Source organism: Lacerta agilis, chromosome 15, assembly GCF_009819535.1.
Source record: "Lacerta agilis isolate rLacAgi1 chromosome 15, rLacAgi1.pri, whole genome shotgun sequence".
In the NCBI taxonomy this organism is placed as follows: Eukaryota; Metazoa; Chordata; class Lepidosauria; order Squamata; family Lacertidae; genus Lacerta; species Lacerta agilis.
In genome coordinates this window covers 15,575,214-15,601,487 of record NC_046326.1, presented here as the reverse complement: position 1 = coordinate 15,601,487, position 26,274 = coordinate 15,575,214, and the positions used below count along the sequence as shown (strand labels likewise).

At 44.2% G+C, this 26,274-nt stretch overlaps 1 protein-coding gene across 3 annotated transcripts in view; it reads right to left on the bottom strand.

Annotated features, from left to right (window-relative positions):
* SIK3 (SIK family kinase 3) overlaps window positions 1-26,274 on the bottom strand; it is a 96,406-nt gene that overhangs the window by 31,943 nt on the left and 38,189 nt on the right. For all 3 annotated transcript variants that reach the window (XM_033171610.1, XM_033171609.1, XM_033171611.1), the window contains exons 2-3: window positions 4,727-4,843; window positions 1,140-1,203 (exon numbers count right to left, since the gene is read on the bottom strand). In XM_033171610.1, coding sequence (XP_033027501.1) covers window positions 1,140-1,203; window positions 4,727-4,768 — 106 coding nt within the window. In that variant the 5' untranslated portion in view covers window positions 4,769-4,843. The remainder of the gene's footprint in view (window positions 1-1,139; window positions 1,204-4,726; window positions 4,844-26,274) is intronic.

The following is a 26,274-nucleotide window of genomic DNA, read 5'->3' as shown; positions in this document are numbered from 1 at the left end:
CTTAACTCTGTCAGAGGTGTGTGTGTATGGTCTGAATACAAAAGAATGGTCCTGTTCTGCAGTGGCTTGTCCAGTGCATTTTGAACAGTCCCAGGTAGCTACTCTTGAAAAATCCGGAGCAACAGTCCTCAGCTGTGCATTTTTCACTGACATATCATATACATTGTACTATCAACAGCTTTAAAAATAACAAAAAAAACCCTTAACCAGCTGGAAAATGTGAAATGGCTGTTTCTGCCCCACTGGAAATCAGATGCTGCCTCCTCTGCCCCATAGAGATTAATTCTGCAGAGCAGGGATAGAGAACCTCACTGTGGCCTTCCCTAAGCCACTGGTCATGATGGCTGAGGTTGGCAGGAGTTGAAACTCAACATCTGGAGCACCACAGCTTCCCTATCCTTGTTACTGAGTCCAGGGAGAGAGCTGAGATTTGTAGAATGACAATTCACCCAAACCATTTTTGTAAAACACCTCACCCCCAAACCATAAGGAGGGCAAAGTGTTTTCAGGTGACACAAAAGCCCTGAGAATGTGGATGTATTGTGCATGTGTGTTTATGTATGCATGCTGCTAGCCAGAATCTACAATAGAAAGCCATAGAAGGTGCACTTGAGATTAACAAGAGAGCTTTGGAGATTTAGCAAGCCTGCCCAAGAGGTTATTGAGTTTTATGCACTGGAAAATGCAATTTTCCAGCCAGAAATGCATTGGGACCATTTACTAGTGACTGTTTATCATACTAACCCCCCTTTTAATTTTCACAGAAGCTGCAGTGGATCATTAGCTCCATCTTTCCCACAGGAGAAGCCAACTCAGAACAGCTTTGCTCTGCTCAAAGGCACCCACCAGTTTTGAAATTGAATTTTAAGCTGGCAAAGCTTTTCCCAAGGTTGCACATTTCAGGCCTTTAGTTATTAAAGGCACCCTCAATTTTTAAATGTTATTCCTCCCTAGGAAGGCAACAAGGCCAGTGCACTACAGCTTGCAAGTCCTCCCCACCAAATACATTGATCAATGGAAAGTTCCAAGACCTGAAGGGCATCACTCAACTGAAAGCAGAGAGGAGGGGCAGCTATTTTAAGTTTACTGTAGTTGACTAAGTACATTATCTGATTAAAGAATGCAATAAATGTACTTACCAAATATTTCCCCTCCACTCGCATATTCTGTCACCAGATAAATCATTCTCTCTGTCTCCATAACCTGCACAAGGACAGAAAACTGACAGATAAGGAGATTGCCTAGGACAAAAGGAAGCTGGCGCTAATTGGACCTTCCTTTTTGTGACTTGCATCTTTAATATACTGAGCCACACTCAACAAATTAGAAGCACCCACCCAGCAGATGTACTCAAGTGCACAAGGTCAGTTAAGGACCCAAACATCAAGCAAGCAAGACAGGCTGAACTCCAGGCTAAAATGCTGGAAGTGAGTTTTCAAGATGCCTTTTCCAAGCTGAAAGAGCCTACATTTCCCATTCTGAGGGGCCAATGTTACTGTAAAGGTGCTTCCGCAAGCCATGCTAAGAATGCTTTTAGGTCATTAATGCCTCTTAAGAACAACAACAACTTGCAAATATGGTAACTGAAGCCTATAAGGATGGGTCTGTCATTTTAATTCAAATTATATAAAGGCATTTAATCTGAATGACCTGACGGATGTTTCAGCCAGCAAAAAAGACCAGCCCATATACCCTGCTTTCTCAAAAGCATCCAGGTGAGATGCTCTAAAGCATTTTCAGAGGTGGAGCTAAGCTCCATCGTTGATCTCATAACTTAAAACACTCAAGTAGCTACAGGCTTGCCAGCAAAAGGAGCAGTATCTCTTTGCAAAGGCAAAGAACACCCCACAAGCAATTCAAGCATCTCAACAGCAGAGGTAACTAGCTTGGCTGTTCACTGTGGAGGCCCTTCCATTCTGTTTTATCCAGACCAGACATCTGACAGGTCCCAGGCAAAAAATGCACCCAATTAAAGCCTTCTTGATGTGCCAAATAACCTTGGTTCCTTGGGTAAATAATGTAGATAGGCTAACAAAGCCACTGTCTACCAAGTCATTCACTGGAGATGTAGCAGGGAAACTCCTGGAGAAGAGGCTGGTCAGCCACAAGTTCCTGAAGGCCTGAAGAACCCTGAAGGCCAAGGTTCAGGGACTCCATATCCTCACCATGCAGGTCACAGTGAATTGTGAGGAGAAGTGGGCTGGAAGGCTGGAAGCCAAAAAATCAAGGCAAGAGAACGGCAATGGTTCTCTGCCTTGTTTTCCCATTGCAGTTTCCCAAATACTATATCTGCACTGGTAAAGAAGAAGAAGAAGAAGGGAGGTGCAGAACTGGTGCTAAACAGATTCTTGCTGCAAGTGACAATAGCAACACAGAGCACAGTAAGCAGGTTTTCCCAGAGCAAACTGCTAAGGTTCTCATTACTCAACAGGACACAGGGACACAGGGAATAGGACAGGGGGTAGGGGAGCAAAAGGGATGGTTTCACTGAAGTGCCCTTTAAATGTCACACTAGCACAGTGGTAGACATTCTTCTGTAGACTAAGTGGAAAACAGAAGTGTAAAAGTTTAAAAAGCTTGTAACAGGGGGCAGTGTGTGCATGGATGAGTTCAAATGAATGTGTCCCATGGAATTTTCACCCCATGACAGGAGCACCAGGCCAATCTTTCTGATAGCACCCCTTCATATTCAAAGGGGTCCCTGCCCAAATGGACCCTTGTAGTGAATTATGGAGCCTGAACATCAGCCTAGAGATTCCCCCCACCTTCGATGAGCAGAGTGGAGAAGGGCTTTAGCCTGGTATCTTTCAGCCTTTTGCTTGTAAATTGCTGGAAGGAAGGAAGGAAGGGACATTACTAGTAGAAAATAAAATAAAATTTGGGCACTGAACTGTGACTACAAGCAGTCCTTTTTGCTTTTGAGGGGTTTGGAGGAACTGCTGAGGCTCAAGAAATTGCCTCCAGATCACCCCACTTCCATAGGGGGGGGGTATTTCTTATGGACAGAGTGGTTTTCCAATGTGTCTCAAAACAATTTGGTGGGTGGGAGCCAAGAGGGACACACCTGGACCCTGCTCTTAACAGTCCAGAAATTGGCCATCCCATGTCAAAATTGGAGCTCATCAGGCAGCCTATGCTGTCTTTAGTTTCAGTCACTTTTCAGTTAACAACCACATGAAATAATTACTGTATTTTTCGCTCCATAAGACACACCCGACCATTAGTTTTTAGAGGAGGAAAACAAGAAAAAAATATTCTGAATGAAACGTTGTACTAAACTGGTATTTAATAAACAACCTCCCCCCCCCCCAATATTCTATTAAAGTTGGAAGAGGGAGGGAGGAAAGGAGGGAAGGAAGAGAGGAGAACTCACATCTGTGGGTCTGTGGGTGACGCTGTAATGCTGGAACTCCGGTGCAAGAGGAGGAGCCACGCACAGCGTCAACCAAGTGGAGCAGCAGCCGCTTACACACTGTGCACGAGAGCTGCCCACAGCGTGTAAGTGGCCGCCACTTTTCTTCCTGTACAGCGAGCAGTGAGGAGGGACGCACGGCAGCCCCGTCCACCCCTCCTCCCTGTTCTCTGTACAGCAGGCTCCTGTCCCTGCTCTTGCCGGTGGCGGGGCTGCGGCGGCCAGACAAGTGGCCGAGAGGAGCCCTTTCGGCTGCTCGTCTATCTGCCCCTGCTTCTGCCACTGCCCCCCTCTGGCGCTCGCGGGGGCGGGGATCAGGGCTGCGGTTGAGAGAGGTGCTGCGCTGCGCTCTGCCTCTTCCAGCCACAGGCTCCGACCTCTTGCGGGCGGGGGCGGGCGGGTGGCCAAGAGGAGCCCTTTTGGCTGCTCATCCGTCTGCCCCCGCTTCTGCCACTGCCCCCCCTGGCACTTGCGGGAGCAGGGGTCGGAGCCGTGACTGAGAGAGGCACTGTGCTGTGCTGTGCCTATTCCAACCGTAGGCTCCGATCTCTTGTGGGCGGCAGAAGGCGGGGGCGGCGCTGGGTGGCTGAAAGGAGCCCTTTCGGCTGCTCGTCCATGTGCCCCCGCTTCTGCCGCCGCCCCCTCCGACGCCCGCAAGAGCAGGGATCGGGGCCGCAGTTGGGAGACGCGCTGCGCTGTGCCTCTCCCAACCACGGCCCTGATCCCCACCCCAGTGAGCACCAGAGGGGGGCAGCGGCAGAAGTGGGGGCAAACAGACGAGCAGCTGATAGGGCTCCTTTCAGCCGCTTGTCCACCCCCCCCCGCCGCTGCCCCCCCCCCAACGCCAGCAAAAGCAGGGACAGGAGCCTGCGGCTGGGAGAGAGATCCCGCTGCTGTCCAGTGCCTTCGCTCCATAAGACGCACAGACATTTTCCCTTACTTTTTAGGAGGGAAAAAGTGTTTCTTATGGAGCGAAAAATACGGTACATGCAAAAATTCTGCTCCTTGAGAAGCAGCGGATACGAATAGCCTACTGACAGGCCTTGGCGGTACAGGAAGATGGTTATGTAGATTCTGGAATGGTTCAAGTTGGCATTATAATGTGCATTCAGTTGACAGAAAGCTGCTTCTCTCAAGAAGCTAAGAGGCCTCATTCCAGCAGCAGTAACTGCAAAAGCTGCCTACCTCTGTTAATGTCTGCTGAACAGCTGAATTTGGAGGTTTCCCATGTCCCACCCATGGTCTTTACTCCCAAACTTCAAGGACACTAACAAGTGAATCCTCAGAGTGGACACCAACACACAGCATTCATACCTGGTACAATCTGATGATGTGTGGGTGGCAAAGCATCTTCATGATCTGAACTTCTCTGAAGATCTTCTTGAGGTTTTCTTCGTCCAGCTGAGTCTTATCAATTATCTTTATGGCAACCTGAAAGGGGCCAGCAAGACAGGTCATTAGAAAACACAACCTCAGACTGGTCAAGTAGAATTCAGAAACATCATTGCCTCTTACAGCAAAAGTGTCAGTTTTCAAACTTTTCACAACTTTTCACCAATCACGGCACAGTCATTATTGGGGATTTGCACAAAACTGCCTAATACCAAGTCAGGCTATTGATCCATCTAGCCCATTACCCTCCATTTCCTCTGCCCAGGTCTTTCCCAGTCTCGACACCTAAGATTCAAGTGCCAAAGGTTGAACCTGTAGCCTTCCCACATGCTCTACACACACCTTTATTGGGTCAAGAAAGTTGTTCCACAGAATGTCTGCAACATCTCACATCAAGCAGCCTTGCCCCTTATGTACAGAGGTGAAAAGGAAACAGGTTTTACAGACAGTTCCAAGTACTTTGAAGTTTACCACAAATGTAGAGAAACATAAGCAATCCCAGTAAAGCTTCTCTCTCCCCAGAGGAATAGATCATTTTAAACCATAAACATCCAAAACATTCCATTTTCTAGAGATGTGGACCAGAAATTAGTTGCATCTCATGGGGCCACTTTCCAGTTGTAAAAACGCAGGTCACCTAGCACCCATTTCTTAACCTCTTAAATTCCAGGATACATGGATAATTCTAACCAGGACTAGTCTCCTGGTTGTAGCCCTTTGGTGAGATACCCCACACAAGCAAGCCTAAAGCATCAGATCTCCAAAGCAGTTTTTAAAAAGAGAGAAAGAACTCCAATTAAGTGTCCTTTGAAGATTAAAGCATCACGATCACAGTGTGAAATAGTTAGAAAACAGAGTCCAGGTTGCTAGTAGCCCAACATGTATATTTCCATTTTATTAGTAGGGCATATGTAATCAAAGAGAATCCTGTCTAGGCCCTGATAAATTCAAGATTTCCTAGATCTAGGCCACTCTATTCATGTTACGTGCACTTATTTCTCATAGCATGGTATGTCTTCTGTACACCCGAATTATGCCAGCATGCATGCAAACAGAACACACAGGACTATTGCCTGCTTACTAGTGGTAAGTGCTAGTCAGTGACACCTGCCTAGAGGAATCTGCTGCTGTCCTCTACCCAGCCCATTCATTACTGCTTCCTCTACTGCTCTGCCTGGAACAGCAAGTGTCTCATTCCACACTGACAAATGTCCTCACTGAGGCATGCTCTACAGTGTTTGAAGCTGCCTGTTTACCCGTCCCCATGGAGATGTCCAATTCCACGTGAAACCCAAGTCACTGTTGCCTTTCTGGCACAAATGTCGTAGCAAAGCCTTTTCACGGGTAGGGAAGTAGATTGAGCACAGCAGCTCTCGTCTTGCTGCTCAGCCAGCGAAATGTTTTTCCAGTCAAATCTTCACCACTACCCCACCCTTCCCTGAAACGCAGAATCATAGGTCACTGATGCATCTCTCTCCTCCTCCTTCCCTTTTCAGTGCCCTTTTCAGGTGAGCAAAGACCCCTTCCCTTCCAGCTAGCTGGCCTACTTTGTACAAAGCACATTTAGATGTGGATGTAGGCTGATCAAAAAGAGCTAATTTCTCCACCAGCACCAGCCATGTGTGTACAGTAAGCATTGGCAAAGAGACCTAGGTGACACCTCCAGAATTCAGACAACTTCCAACCCAAATGACTCCTCCCATTATAAATTCAGTGGGACAGATCAGCAGGATGCTGCAGTCTCAACAGCAAGATTGTCAGAGAATTTGGTGTGCTTCCCCTGAGTCTTGTTACTAGGGAAGAAAAGGATTAAAATATCCCTTAATGTAACCCCCAGCTCATCTGAACATTTACCAAGTGAGTTTTCCTGGATAATTATGAAGTGTATACCCATTGGCAAACCTGCCTCTGAGGCTCCTGATACTTCAATCGGTATTACCCATTTACTTTCAGAGGAAGCCATAGGTGTTAGCAAGTCATCCCTGGAGGTAGTCATCTTCTCAATTCAAGGTTTTGGCTGGGGATGGTGACCAATGGGGTGTACAGTCTCCACCAACTGCAGCTGAGTAAGCTCAGGGTAGTCAGCCCCATATACTCCACAGGTGCCTCAGGTTCATGCACAGGTTGACCCAGATTCTGCTCAATCCACTGGACTGTGGCCACAATTAAGTGTCAAACTAATCTACAAACAGAATCCCTTCAGTAGCGAAACTCCAAAACAAAAGCCCAGGGAAATTAACAATCCCATTATGGGACGCTAACAAAGCGTGTAGCATCTGCAGGAACTATGCCAGCTCCCAGCACTCATGCTGCCACCAATTAGAAGTGCTTCAAAATCCAAGCTGCCTTCCCCTTTCCTTCTGTCCAAACTTCAAACTCACAATTTGAGAAACCAATTGCTTGAGAAGCAAGGTTGGGAGAACTACCCAACACTCTGCTGGGGAGAAGTTAGGGGCATAATTCTGAAACAGACTTCAAAGCTCCATTGGGAGCAAGTGCAAGTAATGCTAATTCACAGGTGGTGCTGTTTTACAGTTGAACATTCCTCTGCATTGCTCAGCAATGAATTTATAGGAGCCCAGCTGGTGGTGCTCTCCCCTCTGCAGGGATTAGAGCAGGGGTCAGCAAACTTTTTCAGTAGGGGGCCGGTCCACTGTCCCTCAGACCTTGTGGGGGGCCGGACTATATTTTGAAGGGAAAAATGAACGAATTCCTATGCCCCACAAATAACCCAGAGATGCATTTTAAATAAAAGGACACGTTTTACTCATGTAAAAACACACTGATTCCCGGACCGTCCGCGGGCTGGATTTAGAAGGCGATTGGGCCCCCAGGCCTTAGTTTGCCTACCCATGGATTAGAGGGAGAAGGGGGCTAAAATCCAGGCCAGAAGAGGCTTGTCCCCACCCTCCAACTGCCAGTGTGCCACCTCTCAGGCCCCTGCTGAAGCTTGCTGAAGCAAGAGGCAAAGGGAGGTCTACTGCTTATGTTGAAAAGATGGTATGAGTAACAGCCAAAGAGCTGTGAGGAGCAGCCCTGGTGGAACTTCTCACACACTTGCCTAGGTACACCACCTGTTTCATCTCCTCCATCTGCACCACTCTGGTTTTGAATTATTCTGACACTTGTAGGAGAAAGTGATTTGGGGTGTTTAAGAGCACTGCTGTCTTCCAAGAGCAAACAATTTCATCTGAGCCACAAACAAGTGTTCCAATGTACCCGATATTGTGGATTGCATGACTGCTGGCTCTGGCTGATCTTGCATTGCACCCAAGTTCCAAGATCCTCTAGTCTACCATTATGGAATAAAAGGTCAGTGAAGCTAGAATGCCTTGGCTTTTGACCTACAATTTCCCAAAGTAGGTCAGGATGGCGTGTAACTATTGGGCTTGTCCGCCTTCAAAAACGCCACAGTGCAGACACCCTGGAGTGGGATGCTACATCTTTTCCACCACCGTGCCATTTCACCCAGAAGGCTGGAACAGAGACTCTGAAGCACTTGCAAAGCAAGCCAGGGATTCTTTAGGCTGCTCCAGCATAGAAAATTGCTGGCTGTAGAGTAACTCCAGTATTGTCTGCTTATTCCACGGGGTGCAAATGCCTCTGGCTCAGACCAGCAGCCAGCACTCTGCAGACCTCATGTTAATAGTCACTGGAAACTTTGCTAGGCAGGAAAGGTCTCCTAATTAGAAAGCCAGCCAGCCATTCCGATTCCAGCACAACTTGGACAAAGAGCGCTGGGTAGAACAGACCCTGGCTCCAAAGTTGACACCACACAATTTTAATGAAAATAATCCTCTCCCCTTGAAAGCACATTCACTTCCAAAAGAGACGTGCAAGTGCCAATTTCCTGGAAGCAGCTCCTCCTGTGAGGGCTTGCAGCTTCCACGGTGCTAAGCGCGCACATGAAACCTTCCTACATTGCAATGAGAAAGAATAATGCCTGCAGGAGTGTGATACACAAGAGTAGTCCCACGTTACAAATAAAACAGGCACTGAGACTGTGTATGCAGTAAACATACAGGGAGAGTTGTGGGGATGAGAATGTGAGCTTACCATTACTATTCCACTTGCCTCTCAACTCATGGAGGGTGACCTTGCAAAACAGGGAGCCTTCCTCCGCTTACGGAGGTGCCCTGCACATTCTAGAACCCTGGAAAAATCAGGGTTCTAAAATGGGGGACAGCAACATGAGTACAACAGACTCCTCACTTCAGAAAGTGCCCTCCAACTCATGAAGGGTTGCTAGAACAGTGACAGCAGCAGAGTGAGAACACTCATCCCTATAGCTCTGATACTCCCCATGTTTATAACATATACAATCGGAAAAGCAGAAGAAAGCTACAAACGTGCCATTTTTGGGCTCACTGAAGAGAGAACAGCCCAGCCAAATGTTGCAAGAGGCACAGGATCACTCCTCACTAACTTGTGGAATAGTGCTGCTTGCTCACAAATTCCCCAAGTTTCTGTGACTGAATATTACTGTCCAGGGCTGAAAATTAACAGGGTGCCAGGTGCATTTTGCACCTAAAGATTCCCCATTTGCGAGCACCTCAAAAAGTCTGGGTGCCATTTTTTGCATCTGGCTGGTACTCAAGGATTACTGAAATGTATATGCTTTGATGTCTCGAAGTATATGTTAAGGACAGACAACATGTTAAGGGGTTTAACAATAAAGAGTAGAGTTTTTGAAAACTGAAGAATGGTGCCAATATTTTTATTGCAAACACCCAATTAAACATGTATTAATAATTCTGTTAAAAATGTGATATTAATGATGTGTCATTTATGTGAATTGCATATTAATTCATGCTTATCAAAATAAATAAATAAAAAGTGCTGCTGACCCACCCCCCGTGGCGACTAGACATTCTGTTTTGGTGCCCTTAACCCCGGTGCTTTTCTATCCCAGTTTTTAACACTGCCACTGTCCCTCTAAGAAAGAAAGGAGGGGACTGCTCTTACCTACTCTACAATGCACTTACAACCTTGTAGGCTGTGTTCCAATGTTGTACGGCAACACAGGCAATGGAACCACACTTCCTGACAGACACAAGGAAGAAACTACTGGTATATCCAGAAATATTTGTTAGATTAACAGCCTGCACTGCTCAAGGAAAAACCTGACTGACTCTGCTTCTGAATTGCCACTATTTAGCAAGCTAAAGTGTCAGAATACTGTACAGTAATAGAATTGGAGAGTTGGAGAGGACCCCAAGGGCCATCTAGTCCAATTCTCTGCAATGCAGGAATCTCAACACACAGTCCCCCATCTGATTTGAAACCATACTGGACCCTGCTTAGCTTTGCAAATGTGCAAGCAGTTTTATTGCTGCACCACTGGAAAACAGAGGTGAGCTAAGCATACAAAAAAAATTAAAATACGGCACACTAGAGGCAACATCAATCTCTTTACACGGAAGGCAACACCCATTTGGCACAATGAGGAATCAATGAAAACATCCTGTTTATCAATTTCAAGTGGGAGTAACATCCAGACAGGATTCCTTGAAACTCGTATCTACCTGCTAGAATGTAAACCAAATCCATGCCAATACAAAGGGGTGGCAGAATTTAGGTCCCACCCCCACCCCCGCACTTCCACTTCAATGATGTTTCCAAATGAGAAAGCAAAAGGCCTCCATGTTGCTTGGCCTTGAAGTCATCAAGCCCATCCCAGATGGGCAGCAAGGAACAGCAAAAGAAACCACAATGCTCTCGTGCAGCTTTACTTCTTGTAGAAAGTGGTATTTCCTGCTCAAGCAACATGAAACCCAAGCAGGACTGGACAAAACATCCCACTGTCTAACACGTGCAGAGACTATGACAGCAGCAGCCATACAAACAGAAGTAGGTCAGCTGCACAAAGGACTCCAGGTTGGAATGAGAGAGCCCTTTGGCACATCATGAACTTACCTGCCCCACTGATTCTTTGCTCCATCTTTTCCACAGAAGCTCCCCCTTCTCTCCCCAGAAAGCTCACAGTTCTCCCACCACAGACGACTGTATAACAACTTGACCAGACACAGGTTTTTCTCTCCCTATCAGCTGGGAACTGATCAGGTAAATGAAGAGCAGAGGGACCGAAATGCCAATGCAGATGAACTACTATGCCCTGTGTCTGCTCAATCAAGTGCCACCCAAGAGTCACAAAAGGCCCATAGAAGCCTATTAAAACAGCAACTGCAATTCTGAAAAAGATGCCCAACAGCAGCCATTCAACCTGGACTCCACAAGTTCAGCACCACAGTTTGTGGATGGGTCCAGAGTACCATCTAGTATTAAGGCATGTATTTCAGTTTCTTTGGCCTGTAGACATGGACAAAATGCTTGTAGGAGTACTGCTTATAACATGCTTGCTTGATCCTTGCCTTTTTTTTTAACCTACCAGAATGGGGTGAAAGTCTGGGCCCAGGGGTTACAAATACCTAATTATTGGGGTGTGAATACCATCTGCCTTTTAGGAGGCAGTCATTAGGCAGCAGGCAAAGACGTTTTTGTTTTTCGCATGTTTAACCTCTGTATTCCCTACGCCCTTTGGTGAGACTTGTTGAACACTGCCTTTCATTACTTTATCCTGCTTTTGTTCATTACTGTAAACCACTGTGGGGATTTTGAATAGAAGGGAGAGAATTACAATGTCTTAAAAAGTAAAAGAATCTATTATTTTGAGTGCTGCAAGTTATCAGGCCTTCCATGAAATTTGCTCCCTCTTAAGCTGTCCTGTCCAAGCCAGTAAAGGCTTGGATCTTTCAGGGTTCTAGAAGCAGCATTTCCATCCCATTATGTGTGCAAGCAGCCAATAGGTGGCAGTAGTGGACATCAACACCACAATAATCACCCATTGTCTCAGAAAACCAGACTGCCATGGGAAGCCAGTTCTCTGGCCCCAGAGCACTCTTCTCCAAGCCCAAAATTCCTTACAAAATTCCCCCTGGGGCCACAGCTTGCATGTCACAGTCACAGAGGAAGCTGGAGCATAAAAAGTCAAGACTGCCACCTCTGATGAACAACCAACACTTTAAATCCAAATCAAGCACTCTCCAGGCCAAGAATATCAGGACACAAAATTGCCACACATTTGGGGTGTGGAGTGGCAGGGCCCAGCAGCTTTTGGGAGTGGGGAAGCTAAAGAGAGTTTTAGGGCAAATAATTTCAACAACTTTGCTGTGAAGGGGAGAGTCTTGTGGCTTGTTTTGTTTTACCACCACCACCACCAAGCCTCTTGCTGCTGCCTTTTGCCTTTCTGCCGTAGTATTAAGCGACTACTGGAAGTTTCACTTTTGCTGCTCTGCAGCCTCAAATTAAATCCAGATCAAGTGAGGAAAATGCAGCCATTCAAAGAGCTCTGGGCCGTTTACTCACATCTGGAGCCCATTTTTATTGGCAGACGCACATAAATCTCAGCTGGAGACAAGGCTCTGAACTTAGACGCTTTTGTTGGTGACCTTATATAACAAACCCTCCATCAGCATTGGGCAACTCTCAGGATCACACCGCAGCACACGGCTTCCAAGCATGCTGTCACTACGCCCTGCCTGAGACCATGTGCACATTCAAGTCAAGCAAGGTGGCATCACCACTATGGCCTTGCTCTCTCGGTCACCATGCCTCCCTGCCATGGCCTTGCCATCTGCTTCTGTTTGCAAGCTCTAGTGGAAGCTATCCTGTAAAAGCACTGGAGTTCTTTTCAATTCTCAAAAGGAATGACGTATCCCGACTCTGTACCAGTTCCACAAATAGGATTATTTTGAGGGCAATTAAGAGTTTAGAACTCTGTTCTATTCCTCATTGTCAGGGGTGGTGGTGGAGAAAGGGCCCAACACTGACTAGAGGGGGAGGTTGCATTTTAATAGTGGCAAATGTAAACCCCCCTAAGAAGGCAGCCCATCTGAAACCTTGGTGCTCTCCTCTGTGGGGGTTGGGTGCATTTAGTGACAAAGAGGGTGAGAGGCACAGTCTTGGAGTCTTTCTGGATAAAAGGTACCAACTGCAAAGCTGCTATTTCCTGTGCCTGCCCCAGCTCACACTGTCAGACTTCCTGTAAGCCTGCAATTTCCAGATACAGTACAGGGAAAAGTCGTCCAGGTGTCAAGGCAGTCTCAGTAAAGCCCTGGGGCTTGCTTGCATTTGACCCTTACACACCCAAATCTCTCTGCCATGGAGTTTATTACCAAATAATTCTGTTAAGCGGCAATGCATTCCAAACACAGGACAATGGGGTGATTTGCATACTTATCCTCTTGTACCAGTCACCCCCAAGCTGCCAATTTTCTTGTCTGCCTTTAGCAAAAGCTACCTAGTTCAAACCTGAGCAGAGAACTAGGTAGCTTTTGCTAAAGGCAGACAAGAAAATTGGCAGCTTGGGGGTGACTGGTACAAGAGGATAAGTATGCAAATCACCCCAAGGACTTCCGGTTAGGTGCCGAGTCAATGGCGGACGGGAGTCCGATGGCTCCGTCCTCCGTTAGGCGATAGGGAGCTCCGTGCCTGCGCCACGGGTCCCTTAAAGCCACGGGAAGAGCGTCCCGTGGACCGACAGCTTCGTGGGTCCCAGACGTGCTGTCTTCGCTCCCGATTTACCCTCGTAAGGGGGAGAATCGGGTGAGCGGAGCTCCAGCACGGGACTGAAGAAGCGGCTGCCTGCGGAGGATCAAAGCAGCGATCCCGCCAGACCTGAGCACCCGGCACTTCCTACATAGAAACTTCCAAAGAAACTCTGTAAGTCAAAATTTTGGATTATTTCACAAGTTTAAAGAGCACTGCTTGCAGAGGAAACTCTAAAAGGAAGCCTGTTCCCTTTGAACTGTTTGCGCGAGCTTGGTAGCGCTAAAGGATCAAAGCCGCGGCTAACGGGAAAGTTTTGCGAACTCTGCCAAACTTTTTAAAAGTGATTTAAAAGTTGTTTAAAGTTTGTTTAAAGTTCCAAAAACAGTTGATATGGCAAAAGAAGAAGCCCCTCACCCTCTGGATTAGGATTCTGGGTCAGTAGCGGGCTGGGTTATATTGTTGCCATTTTTTCTTTGTTGGTGTTCCAGCGTTACAGTGACTGTTTACCAGTGGAGATACTTTGACTCTTTTACAGCCAGATACAAGTTACTTTAAAGACTTGGCGGTTACACTGCAAGTGAGAAAACAGCTACTGGCTTGGGCTATTTAAAATAGACTCTTCTTGGCTTTAAGGAATTTACAATTTTGAAAAATCTGAACTCTTTGCCTAAAAGTTGGATCTATGGACTATTGTGGACTCCTGGCTCAGCAGCCTCTTTGTTCTCAGAAGGCTAGCTGCAGGCCACCTGGTGTTTACTTTTGGGACTGTTGGTCTTCTGCTGTGAATGTCTGAGATTGTTACTATAGCAACTGGAGTGACCTTGAGATTACAGTTACAGAGCCCACAAGGAATGGAACTTAGATCTAAAGGAACTGGCTCTGAAAAAAGGAAAGGCTCTGTTTCCTTAACTCTACAGGAACAAATGGAGAAATTGGCTGCAAGTGTTGCAGAAATTGCAGAAGGCCTAAAAAGTGTCACCGAAGGGTTGAAGCAAACACAAGAATCGGTTAATGCTATTGGTGCATCAGTGAATACAACAGTCAACTCTGCAATAGAAAAGCTTCAAGTGGACATTAAGGCTGATATTAAAGCCTCCACCCAAACGTTAGAAAAATCGATTGGCCAAATTGAGGAAAACGTAAGAAAGAACAGAGACGAAATTAATAAAATTGGGCAGGAGGTGACCACGTTAAAAAAAGACTCGGAGGAAATTAAAGTGGTCAGAGAAAAAATAAAAAAGGTGGAGGAAAAATTGGACAATTTAGATTTGGAGCAGATTGAAAATATTGGAACACGACAGAGGACTGTGGAAGAGTCTCTTGCTTTTTTGCAACTACATCAGAGAGAAGGAAACCTAAGAATAAGGGGTCTTCCAGAATTGGAGGGGGAAGACCTGAAAGCCTATATTGTGAAACTATTCTCGACTTTTTGGGAGTTGGAAGAGGTAAACGTCTCAGCACGCATAGTGAAGGCCTTCAGATTCGGACCAAGAGGTTCCAGAGGAAAGAAAAGCACTAAAACAGTCAGTGACTGTTTGATTGTGCTACACGATAGGCACGACAGAGACTATTTTCTGGATTTACACTATAGAAACAACCTGGTGGTACAGCAGAATAAAGTAATTTTTTACAAGGATATCCCCAGATTCTTTTTAGATAAAAGAGCTCCCTATAACGACCTGGTGACGGAGCTAAGAAGAAGAAAAATCTCCTTCAGTTGGGAATTTCCAGAAGGCCTGGCATTCACGTTTGAAGGGAAAAAGATAAGAATAAGGTCCTTGGCGGATAAGCAAAAGTTTCTGGACAAGCATCTGGAACATTTCAAAGGAACTCCATTGGATCCAGCACAGCTCTACAAGTTTCCAGAAGTATTCCCACCACCGCCGGGACCACCAGGACCAAGCCAAGATCCAGAACAAGATAAGAAAGGACAGGCAACTGGAGGAGAGGAATAAACAAAGAAATGGCGCTCAAGTTAATGACTTGGAATGTTCGGGGATTAAACCAGAGACCAAAGAGACGCAGAGTGTTTTACAGCATAGAAAAGAAGAATTTGGATATAATATGTCTACAGGAAACCCACATAGTTCGGCGTCACAGAAGATTGTTACAGAACCAAAAATTAGGCCAAGAATTCATATCATCGGATAAGGTCAAGAAGAGAGGAGTAGTGATTTATGCAAAGGAGAAATATAGCCCAAGACAGCTATTTAAAGATGAAGAAGGGAGATACATCGCAATTGAAATTAATGTACAAGGCGAAAAATTTTTAATCCTGGGACTCTATGCACCAAATGATGGAAAGTCGATTTTTTACAAAAAAATCCATGACTTGCTGTTGGATTATTTGGACTATAAGGTAGTTTGCCTTGGAGACTTTAATGGGGCAGTTTCCACATTAATGGACAGATCTCAAAGAACAAAATTAACAAACGACGGGAAACTCCCAAAGACTTTTTTTGAAATGGTGGATAATTTGAACTTGGTAGATTCTTGGAGATTAAAAAATCCCACAGAAACAGAGGCAACGTACTTCAGCGAATCTCAGCAGTCATGGTCGAGGATAGATTACATCTGGATCTCGAATGAATTGGCTCCAAAATTACAAAAAGCAGAAATCGGTCCTAAAACGCTTTCAGACCACAATCCGGTACAGGTAAACCTAAAAATGATTTCCAAGGATTCTTTTAGGTGGAGAATGGATGATGCATTGATGAGAGATACCAAGCTAGTAGAAAGAGCGGCGAAAAAGATGAAAGAATATTTTCAAATCAATTGGAACTCAGATGTGGAGAAAAGGACTGTCTGGGATGCAAGTAAGGCGGTAATGAGAGGATTCCTCATTAGTGAAAAGGCAAAAAAGAAGAAACAACAAAGTGCAGAGATGGAGAGACTGTTGAAATTAATCAAAGAAAAGGAAAAAGAACTAAGAGGACATCCCAGATGTGTTAAAATTCAAAAAGAAATCAAATACTTGCAATCCCAATATGCTAATATCATGAATCAAGATATCGAATGGAAAGTGAAATTGATGAAACAAAGAACATTTGAATCTGCAAATAAATGTGGAAAACTACTAGCTTGGCAATTAAAGAAAAGACAAAAGGCAAATGTCATCAGTAAATTGGTAGTAAATGGAAAAAATGTAGAGAAACCGGAGGAAATCAGATGGTGTTTCCAGAGATTCTATAAACAACTGTACAAGGAGGAGAAGATAGATGACGCAGAGATAGACCGATTTCTGGAGAAGAATGGACTGCAAAAGGTCCCAGAGGAAAAACTAATAACTCTCAACCACCCAATAACGACACAAGAAATAGAAGATGCAATAAACAACATGCAACTGGGGAAGGCTCCAGGACCGGATGGATTAACAGCAAAATATTACAAGACATTGAAAGATTGGCTATCACAGCCATTAAGAGAAATTTGCAATAGAATACTAGAAGGAGATAGGGCACCAGAGACGTGGAAAGAAGCCTTTATCACACTGATTTTAAAACCAGATACTGACAAGACTCTAATGAAAAACTACCGTCCAATATCCCTTTTGAATGTGGATTATAAAATCTTTGCAAATGTTTTGGCTACAAGGTTGAAAAGAGTGTTGAAAGACTATATACATAGAGACCAAGCAGGTTTCTTGCCAGGAAGGCAAATAAGTAATAATACGAGGATCATTGTGGACATTTTAGAAAAACTGGAGAGAGACATAAACACAGACGCAGCACTATTGTTTGTTGATGCAGAGAAAGCTTTTGATAAAGTATCTTGGATATTTATGAAAAAGAACTTGGAAAAGATGGGAGTTGGAGAAAAATTTTTAAATGGCATAAAGGCCATTTATACAGAACAAAGAGCAAAAGTTATTGTAAACAGTGTGATATCGGAGGAGATCGAAGTAGAGAAAGGAACAAGACAAGGGTGCCCTATCTCCCCTTTACTTTTTATTACGGTCCTGGAAGTCCTTCTGAATATGATTCGGAAAGATAAACAGACAAAAGGAATTAAAGTGGGAGAGAAGGAATACAAATTACGTGCCTTCGCGGATGATCTGATGCTATCCCTGCAAGAACCAGAAGGCAGTGTCCCCAGAGCCTTGGAATTAATTGAACAATTTGGACTTGTAGCTGGCTTTAAACTAAATAAGCAGAAAACCAAAGTTTTAGGTAAAAATATGAGTGCAGAACAGATCCAAAGAATTCAAGAAGCCACAGGCCTCAATTTTGTCAAATCCGTAAAATATCTAGGTATCAATCTCACAAGTAAGAACTTGAACCTGTATAAGGACAATTATGAAAAACTGTGGATGGAGATAAAAAAAGACATGGAGATTTGGACAAGACTCAAATTGTCGTTAATGGGAAGAATAGCAGTGGTTAAAATGAATGTCCTACCAAGGATGCTGTTTTTATTCCAAGCCATACCAATTTTGGACAAATTAGACTGTTTCAAAAAATGGCAAAAGGACCTATCGAAATTTATATGGCAGGGCAAAAAGCCAAGAATAAAATTTAAGATTTTAACAGACTCTAAAGACAGAGGAGGCTTTGCCCTGCCGGACTTAAGGCTTTATTTTGAAGCTGCGGCCTTTTGCTGGTTAAAGGATTGGTTTAAACTAGAGAACGTTGATGTGTTGGACTTGGAGGGACACGATAATATGTTTGGTTGGCATGCATACCTTTGGTATGACAAGGCTAAAATCCACAGAACTTTTAAGTCTCATATTGTGAGAAAATCCCTATATCAGGTTTGGACTAGATATAAAGACTTGTTTGAGAGAAAGACTCCTAGATGGATCTCTCCAGTGGAGGCCAAGGCATATAAGAGACCGAATATGTCTGCAAACTGGTTAAGATATATGGACATATTGCAGCAGGAAGGGGACTCTTTTAAGCTAAAAAGCTATGATCAAGTAAAAAGTCAGGTCCCCGACTGGCTGCACTACTATCAGGTTTATGAAACATTTAAAATGGACAAAAAAACTGGTTTTCAAGTAGAAAAATCAAAACTGGAAACAGAACTGATAGAATCGAACTTTAAAAACCTTTCCAAAATGTATAATCTTTTGCTAGAGTGGCACACAAAAGACGAACTGGTTAAATCTTCAATGATAGATTGGGCAAAAGATGTCGGACATAATATTATGATGGATGACTGGGAGAGATTGTGGCAAAAAGGTATCAAATTTACTGCTTGTCATGGTCTAAGAGAAAATATAATGAAAATGGTTTATAGATGGTACTTGACACCAGTTAAGATTGCTAAGATGAACACCAAAATGTCAGATGTATGTTGGAAATGTAAACATGCGAAAGGTACCTTTTTTCATATGTGGTGGTTGTGCCCAGTGGTAAGTGCCTTCTGGGACAAGATTTATAATGAGCTTAAGAAGGTAATGAAAGTTACCTTTTGTAAGAAACCAGAGGCATTTCTCCTGAGCATAACCAATGAAGAGATACCCAGTCAGGATAGAGTGTTTTTTATGTATGCCACAACAGCAGCTAGAATTTTATTGGCAAGAACATGGAAAGGTGAAGAGATACCAACGGTGGAGGAATGGCAGATGAAGATGATGGAATATATGGAACTCGCTGAACTGACCGTCAGAATCCGAGACCAGAGGGAGGGGAAGGCGTCGCAGGAGTGGAAAAAATTCAAAGACTATTTGGTTAAATCAGTTAAACTGAATATTTGAGCAGAATTAAACAGAACATCGGCTTTGGTAGATATGTGTTAGATATGAATGGTAAGGGGAATTGTTGCTATGTGAAAGATGTATATGTCAAAATATGTTAAGATAGGCTGTTAAGATAAGATACATAGTGATTGAGATATTTGACTAAGTGAAAGTTAAGTATATTAAAATTTGGGCAAAAGTGAATTGAATAATATATAAAGCTACCTTGAAGAAGTATATGTTTTCTGAAGACAGTGGAGGGAACGGGGGAAGTCCCCAAACAGAGAAGTTAGAAATAAGAAATATTCAAAGAAAGATATTGGTTAAGGTTTGTATATGTAATCTTTATGTTTCTATTGTTGTTATTGTTTTCAATGTTGATTATGTTTATTGTTTATTGTTGATTTTGTTCAATGTTTATTGTGTTTTTTTATTGATGTTTATGCTATGTGTTGTTGTTATATTCTGTTCTCTTTTTTCTATTGGAAAATAATAAAATCTTATAAAAAAAAAAAAAACAAACCTGAGCAGAGAAAAGCGCTACCTAGACCACCTTCCTTTCCTGCACATACACCACCATCTGTGAACAGGCCACTGTGTGTGGCTGGTGGTACAGGTGAAGCCCCAAAGCTAGCTGTAGGAGTCACCACACAGTGGACAATGGTCAAAGTAGTATGAGGTTTATCAGACATTGTAGTTCAGTTTTATTTTCTCTCCTTGCTCTGGGAGAAGAGATACCAAGTTGACCTTCCAGGCAACACAAGCATTCCTCCCTTCCCTCAAACTTCTGATTATACTAGTTCTGAAGTAGGCTTGCCATATCTTGAAGAGCAAAAAAGAGGACAGCCCAAGACGCTGCCAGCCCAAGCTGGGGAAAGAGGTGCACAGGCGCGAGGAGGTGTCACCACGCCCATGCGCCTCTTTCCCTGGCTCGGGCTGGCAGTGGCTGCAGTGTTCAGAGCAGCCCCCCCCCCAGACATTTCCTTTAAATCCACCTGGATATTGCCCCCCAAAAGGGGACATGTCTGGGTTTTCCTGGACGTGTGGCAACCTTACCTGAAGTAATTTAATTCTGGAGAAAAACTGTCACCTGTTGCTGAATAGCAGAACCCAGATTTGCTGGTAATTGACAAGACAAGTTCACTTCAGTGACCTGTTGCATCGCACACACACTAAGTTGGCTGCATTCTGCCAGTTATTATTTTGATTTATTCAATTTATTAGTTGCTTGCTATGTAAAGCATATCAAAGTGACTTTAAAAACTTTAAAAACATAAAGCAGAACATAAACATCAGAAAAACAGCAATACATTATAACAAAACCCATACTAATTTCCATAGAAAAGAGTCAGTAAAACAGCAACAAAATCATCATGATCCATCAAATGCTTGGGAGAAGAAAGAAGTTTTTCCCTGGTACCAAAAAGATGTTTATTTTTATTTTACTTAAGACATATACTGCTTAATTATTCACATTTCTAAACAGTGTACATAAAAACTATTCACAGAAAATGGGACAATAAAACAAAAAAAAATTATCATAAAACCAAACACTACTTTAAAATGTCTGCTAGAACAAGAAAATCTCAGTCATGTGTCTGACATTCAGCAAGGAGGGCATTAATGATGGCACCAGGAAGACCTCACTGGGAAGAGCACAGAACTGAAAAGGTTCAGAGGTAAGCATTCCCATCCAGCACAGAGGAGCTTCAAGCACTCACAACTCTAACCAGAAGGAGTCTCGGGAGAGGCTCTCCCCACCCAGTCCTTTCCTAAGAACTCACGGTCATTGAAGAGGATCCTCAGAATGCAATCTAGTTACCGGGTATCTGCATCACATAGCAGGAAACGGGAAAACCAAATGTGCACATCTTCCAATGATTGCTTCTTTGAGATGAACCCCTGCATTTCCTCATTCTAGTCACCCAGTCAAGGTCTAGAGCAGTGTTTTTCAACCACTGTTCCGCGGCACACTAGTGTGCCGCGAGATGTTGCCTAGCGTGCCTTGGGAAAAATTGAAAAATTACTTTATATATAGTCAATATAGGCACAGAGTTAAATTTTTTAACATTTTCTAATGGTGGTGTGCCTCGTGATTTTTTTCATGAAACAAGTGTGCCTTTGCCCAAAAAAGGTTGAAAAACACTGGTCTAGAGGCAACCACCCAAGAAAAGTTCTCTGCGCATCCCTCACTTCGGTACATGGCAATTCCTATGAGAACTACCTAGTAATAAGGCTAAGGGGTAACAATCCACCTGAACTATGGAACTGGAGGGAAAGAGAAGGGAATGCATTCTGACACAGCTAAACATCAGTGCTCATGAGGATAAAGGTAGGTAAAGGTAAAGGTAAAGGACTCCTGGACAGTTAAGTCCAGTCAAACTTGACTATGGGGTGCGGCGTTCATCTCGCTTCAGGCCGAGGGAGCTGGCATTTGTCTACAGACAGCTTTTCTGGTCATGTGGCCAGCATCAGTGTTCAAAACTCCCATTGTTCTAGGCCAGGCTTCCTCAAACTCAGCCCTCCAGATGTTTTTGGCCTACAACTCCCATGATCCCTAGCTAGCAGGACCAGTGGTCAGGGATTATGGGAACTGTAGTTTCAAAATACCTGGAGGGCCGAGTTTGAGGAAGCCTGTTCTAGGCGCATTTTGTGACAGGGAATTTCATTAACGTGAGCAGTTTCTGAGCTCTGGGCACAATACTGCGCCTAAGATTTCAGATTAAAATTGCGGAGTGGAAGAAAAGGAGGACCCTTTTCTGCCTCCCCACTTCCACCTACTCTCTGAAAACGAGATAAGAGACCCTCATAAGAATATTAGGGGGGAGGGCAGGGGAAGGACTAGACCATGTGAAAAATTAACAAAATATTTTAGCTGCAGTTCATTCATTTTCAGCTTTGTGTTATTGTTATAAAAAAGTGTGCCTAGACATTCCGTTGTTGCATCCATAACCTAGGTTTAAGGTGCCATTTAGCTCCTAGCTTTCATAACTCAGTTTCTAACACTGGCCAGCATGACTAAACCGTTTCTGGCGCAACGGGACACAGTTACAAGTGCCACAGTGCATGGAAATACCACTTACCTTCCTGCTGCAAGCTAGAGCACACGGAAACGCCGTTTACCTTCCCGCCACAGCAGTACCTATTTATCTACTTACACTGGTATGCTTTCAAACTGCTAGGTTGGCAGGTGCCGGGACAGAGCAATGGGAGCTCAACCCATCACACAGATTCAAACTGCTGACCTTCTGATCAGTAAGCCCAAGAGGCTCAGTGGTTTATTAGACCACAGCACCACCTGCTCCCTCGGACTTGAATCCAAAATGTCAAGTATCTGCTATTTAGCAGTTCCTAACACCCAGGCTCCAAAGGCACATTCATATTTGGAATATAGGCCCTTAAGCACTCATAGGGTTGGGCATTTGAATGGTTTAAAGGATCTGGGAGTCCTATTAATCTCTCACTCTTCTGGCTCAAGCAACCTCCATGTTACAAGGGGTCTTTTATCAATGGGGGTCGGACTGCAGCCCCTTCTGTAGAGGTAGCCTAGCCAGTTATCCATGCCCTACTAGCTTCAACGCTGGAAAACTGCAATGTACTTTACATGGCTTTACATTTGAAGGCAGTTCAGAAACTGCAGCTAGTCTAGAACACTGTGGACAGAGTAGCTAACAGGGATTGGGCAAAGGGATCATGTATTGAAACAACTCCACTGACTGTCAGTCAGTTTCTGAGCTCAATTAAAAGTGCTTGCCTTTAAAGTTTAAAATTTTATATCACTTAGGACCCAGATATTTGTTTGATCACCATTCCCCATATCAATCAGCCCATCCACTGACAGAGTAATCTGAGGACTTTCATGGAGTGGTGACTGGAGCAGGAGAACTTTTTCTTTAATGGTTGCGAGAGAACCTTTTCTGTGGTGTCTCCTCACATTTGGAATGTCCTCCCCGGAGGTCCACCTGACAGCATCATTGCAAACATTTAGGTAACAGGGGAAACTATTTCCATTTTCCCCAGCTTTTAAGAATTGCTACTGTTGGGATCTTAGGTTAGAGTAGATCAGTTTTCCAGTCTATCTGAATAGGCAGCTGAAGTTTTACTTCATTGTTTTAATTTACTGAATTAGTTTTATGCCTTATTTTATCAATAAATTACACTCGTTCTGCTTCTTACTGCTCTGTTAGCAATTTATGCTGAAAGTGAGGGATACAAATTAAACAGGCTAAATATTTTTAAATCACTTCATTAGCACAACAAAATGAAATCTAATCATACTTTTACTGTTCTGGTCAGTGGCCGTGACATCATCCATAACATCGACAAACACTAAATATGCAATAAAACCACAATCAAATTCAACACAAACCTTTGATTCAAGAACAGATAAAATAGAGGGGAGTTGCATATGGGATTAGTACAGCAATAATAATTTAATAATAAAATATTTGATGACTATACTACTTACAAGAGATTAATTACAGTAATTTCATTGTTTCACTACAAAAGTTAGCCTTGTTTTTTATTTTTAAAAATATCAATTTATATTCCAACTTTCACCAATGTTAGAAAAGTTTTCTATAAAAGTGAATGACTCACTGAAACATTATTCTTCTCTTTGGCTTTGATCACCCAACAGCAGCCTTTCCCAACAAAGTGCCCTCCAGATGTTGTTAAACTCAGCTACCATGGAGGATAGGGATATGAACAGCTACCAGCCACACAGTGTTAGAAATTTAGATATAAAAGCTAGGCACCAAATGGCTCCTTAACCAGTGCCAGTGGTCAGGAATGATGTGAGTTGTAGTCCAAAACATCAGGTTGGGGATGGCTGCTCTACAGTTACAATTTTAAAGAAAACTGCAGTTTACCCTTTCACTACTGCTGACTCCTTGTGTTTATCTTTAGCAGACAGCCAGCAGGAGAAGCTTTCCTGTGCTGTGACGCTTGGCACTGACTTCTCCCAACTCAAGAGCCAAACAGCTCTCACTCCTGCCCTGGCTAACAAATGACATCACCAGGAAATTAACAAGCAAGCTACTAGCAAAAGTGTTGCATTCTTGGATTCAGAGAATAGTTGGCAATATTTGGCTGCCATCAAATATTAGGCAGTCACTTGACAGGATCTGCCAGATGTCTGGCATGCCAACCCTAAGAGTCTTTGTTCCAATCTGTAGCTTTGCAGAGGTGGCCAGTTTGCCTGGGGAACCAATGGCATGCTAGGAAATGGCAGCAGAGGGGTACCAGGAGCACCAGCGGGACAGCAGCGACTCACAGCAGCTTAGTCGCAGCATTCCCCGCAGAAATCCCCTGATGTGACTTGCCGCCACCACCTCCCAAAGGATAAATTACACATTCTTATTACTGCACTTTAGATTGGTTCAATCATTTGTGTGAACCTTATAAGAAATAGGTCGTACCATACGCCATCTGGAAGCAGGCCATCGCCTGTGCTGGGAGACAAGCTGCCTCTGGCTTTCTACCACCTGTCAATCAGCAGCCGTATTTCGATCAGACTGCCTCAACTATTCCACTGCAGAACTGGTGCCCAAGCTTGCCTTTTCCCTCCCCATCTCTTTCCCCTTATATGCCATGTCTTTCAGACTGTAGACCAGAGCTTTCCAAGCTTTTCATGTTGGTGACACACTTTTTAGACATACATCATTTTGTGACACAGTAATTCAGTTTTACTAGCAAACTGGAGGTTAAACTAACCCCTTTCCAGCCCCTTGAGGAGCACAGGGAGTGTTCGCGCAACACACCTACACACTGCAGCCGACACACTAACGTGTCGCGACACACAGTTTGGAAAGCTCTACTGTAGACTGTGGGCAGGGGCTGTATTGCCTCTGATTTTTGTAATGACTCTGAGAACCTTTTTGCAGGGAAGTGTAGAGTAACAGTACTTTAACCAAATGAATGAAATAAATACAATTTTGGAGAGACTGGAATGGAATCTCTAGCTGGTCTCCTGGTGCAAGGTTTTCTCTTTTGTCTCCAAGAAAGGAAGCTCTAAACTGGAAGACAAAGGTGATATACATTTAGGAACCCCAAACCTGGCTCTTGACCAGAACGCTGCACTTTTATCCTAATTGTTTGAGGAAAGTTGCAGATAACCTGTTCCCAAGATGTTTGCCTTGGCCTTGAATGCCAGGAAATCAGTTGTGTGCCAAAGACAAAAACCCTATGTCAGGGGCTTGTTGGGAGCAGGGGCACATTGAAAAGCAGGGAGAGGGGGAAAAGGATAAATATATCGACGTGAGCTCCCTGCTATTCTGCCTGGGAGGATCTGACTTGGCCTGGCAGAATGGTACAAGTTTTCAGTATGGGGGTCAACCACAAGTTGCACATGCCCACAACTCTGCATTTCCACACAGTCTGCATTACTTGCAAAACCTCACACATATTCTGGGGACTCAACAAGAGGCTTACATTACCAGGAAATTCCTGCTTCTTCAACTCCAGATCTCTGCCCTGCTTATTTCTGGATCATCCCTGTCCTTGCTACTTTTAACCTTGCCTCCCTGTGACCTTGCCTTTGTACAGAGTTTCCAACCAGGTTCCTGGCCAGATCAGAGCCTCACTGGCTTGGGGGCTAGCTCAGATCCCACACCCACTTATTCCTGGAAGGAACTTCCTTCATGTCACCTCTTCAGAGAGTCTGCTTCCATCTATGCCAAAACCACCCCTGCTAGCCACCATGACTGTACAGGATGCTCTGGGAAAAGATTGCCAGCAGCACATCCTCGGTCCTCCAGGAAGAGCAGCATAAAGCTCAATGTGAAGTGAGTTCATGAGGCAACCATTTTAATCAAGGAAACACAAATACAGAAAGGCCTGGCACAAAGCAGATGATCCAAGCGGAGCTGTTCCGTCCTCCAAGCTGCCTTTTCCCACACATGTACCATAGCACGTGGGAGGGAAGAGGAAAAACAGCTCACATGTGTTCAGCTCTGAACCTCCGAGGGGGAGAGAGAGAAAGAATGAGGGGGGAGGGCAGCACAGACGTCATCAGGGTGCTGTGATCTTGCAAAAGGCCAGGTTGCCTGGAAACCAAAGAGGAAAGGGAAAAGCCACTTCTTCAGGAGCAAAAAACGCTTTTCACAAGCAAGAGTTTGGATCAAAGAGCTAACATGGGTGCTAATTAAGGGAGCTCAGCTGGGTGTATTGGTAACATTTAAGTCCATACAACCAGCCGTGCAAGTGGTACAGCATGGGGTTGGATGTGCATTCTCTGGCA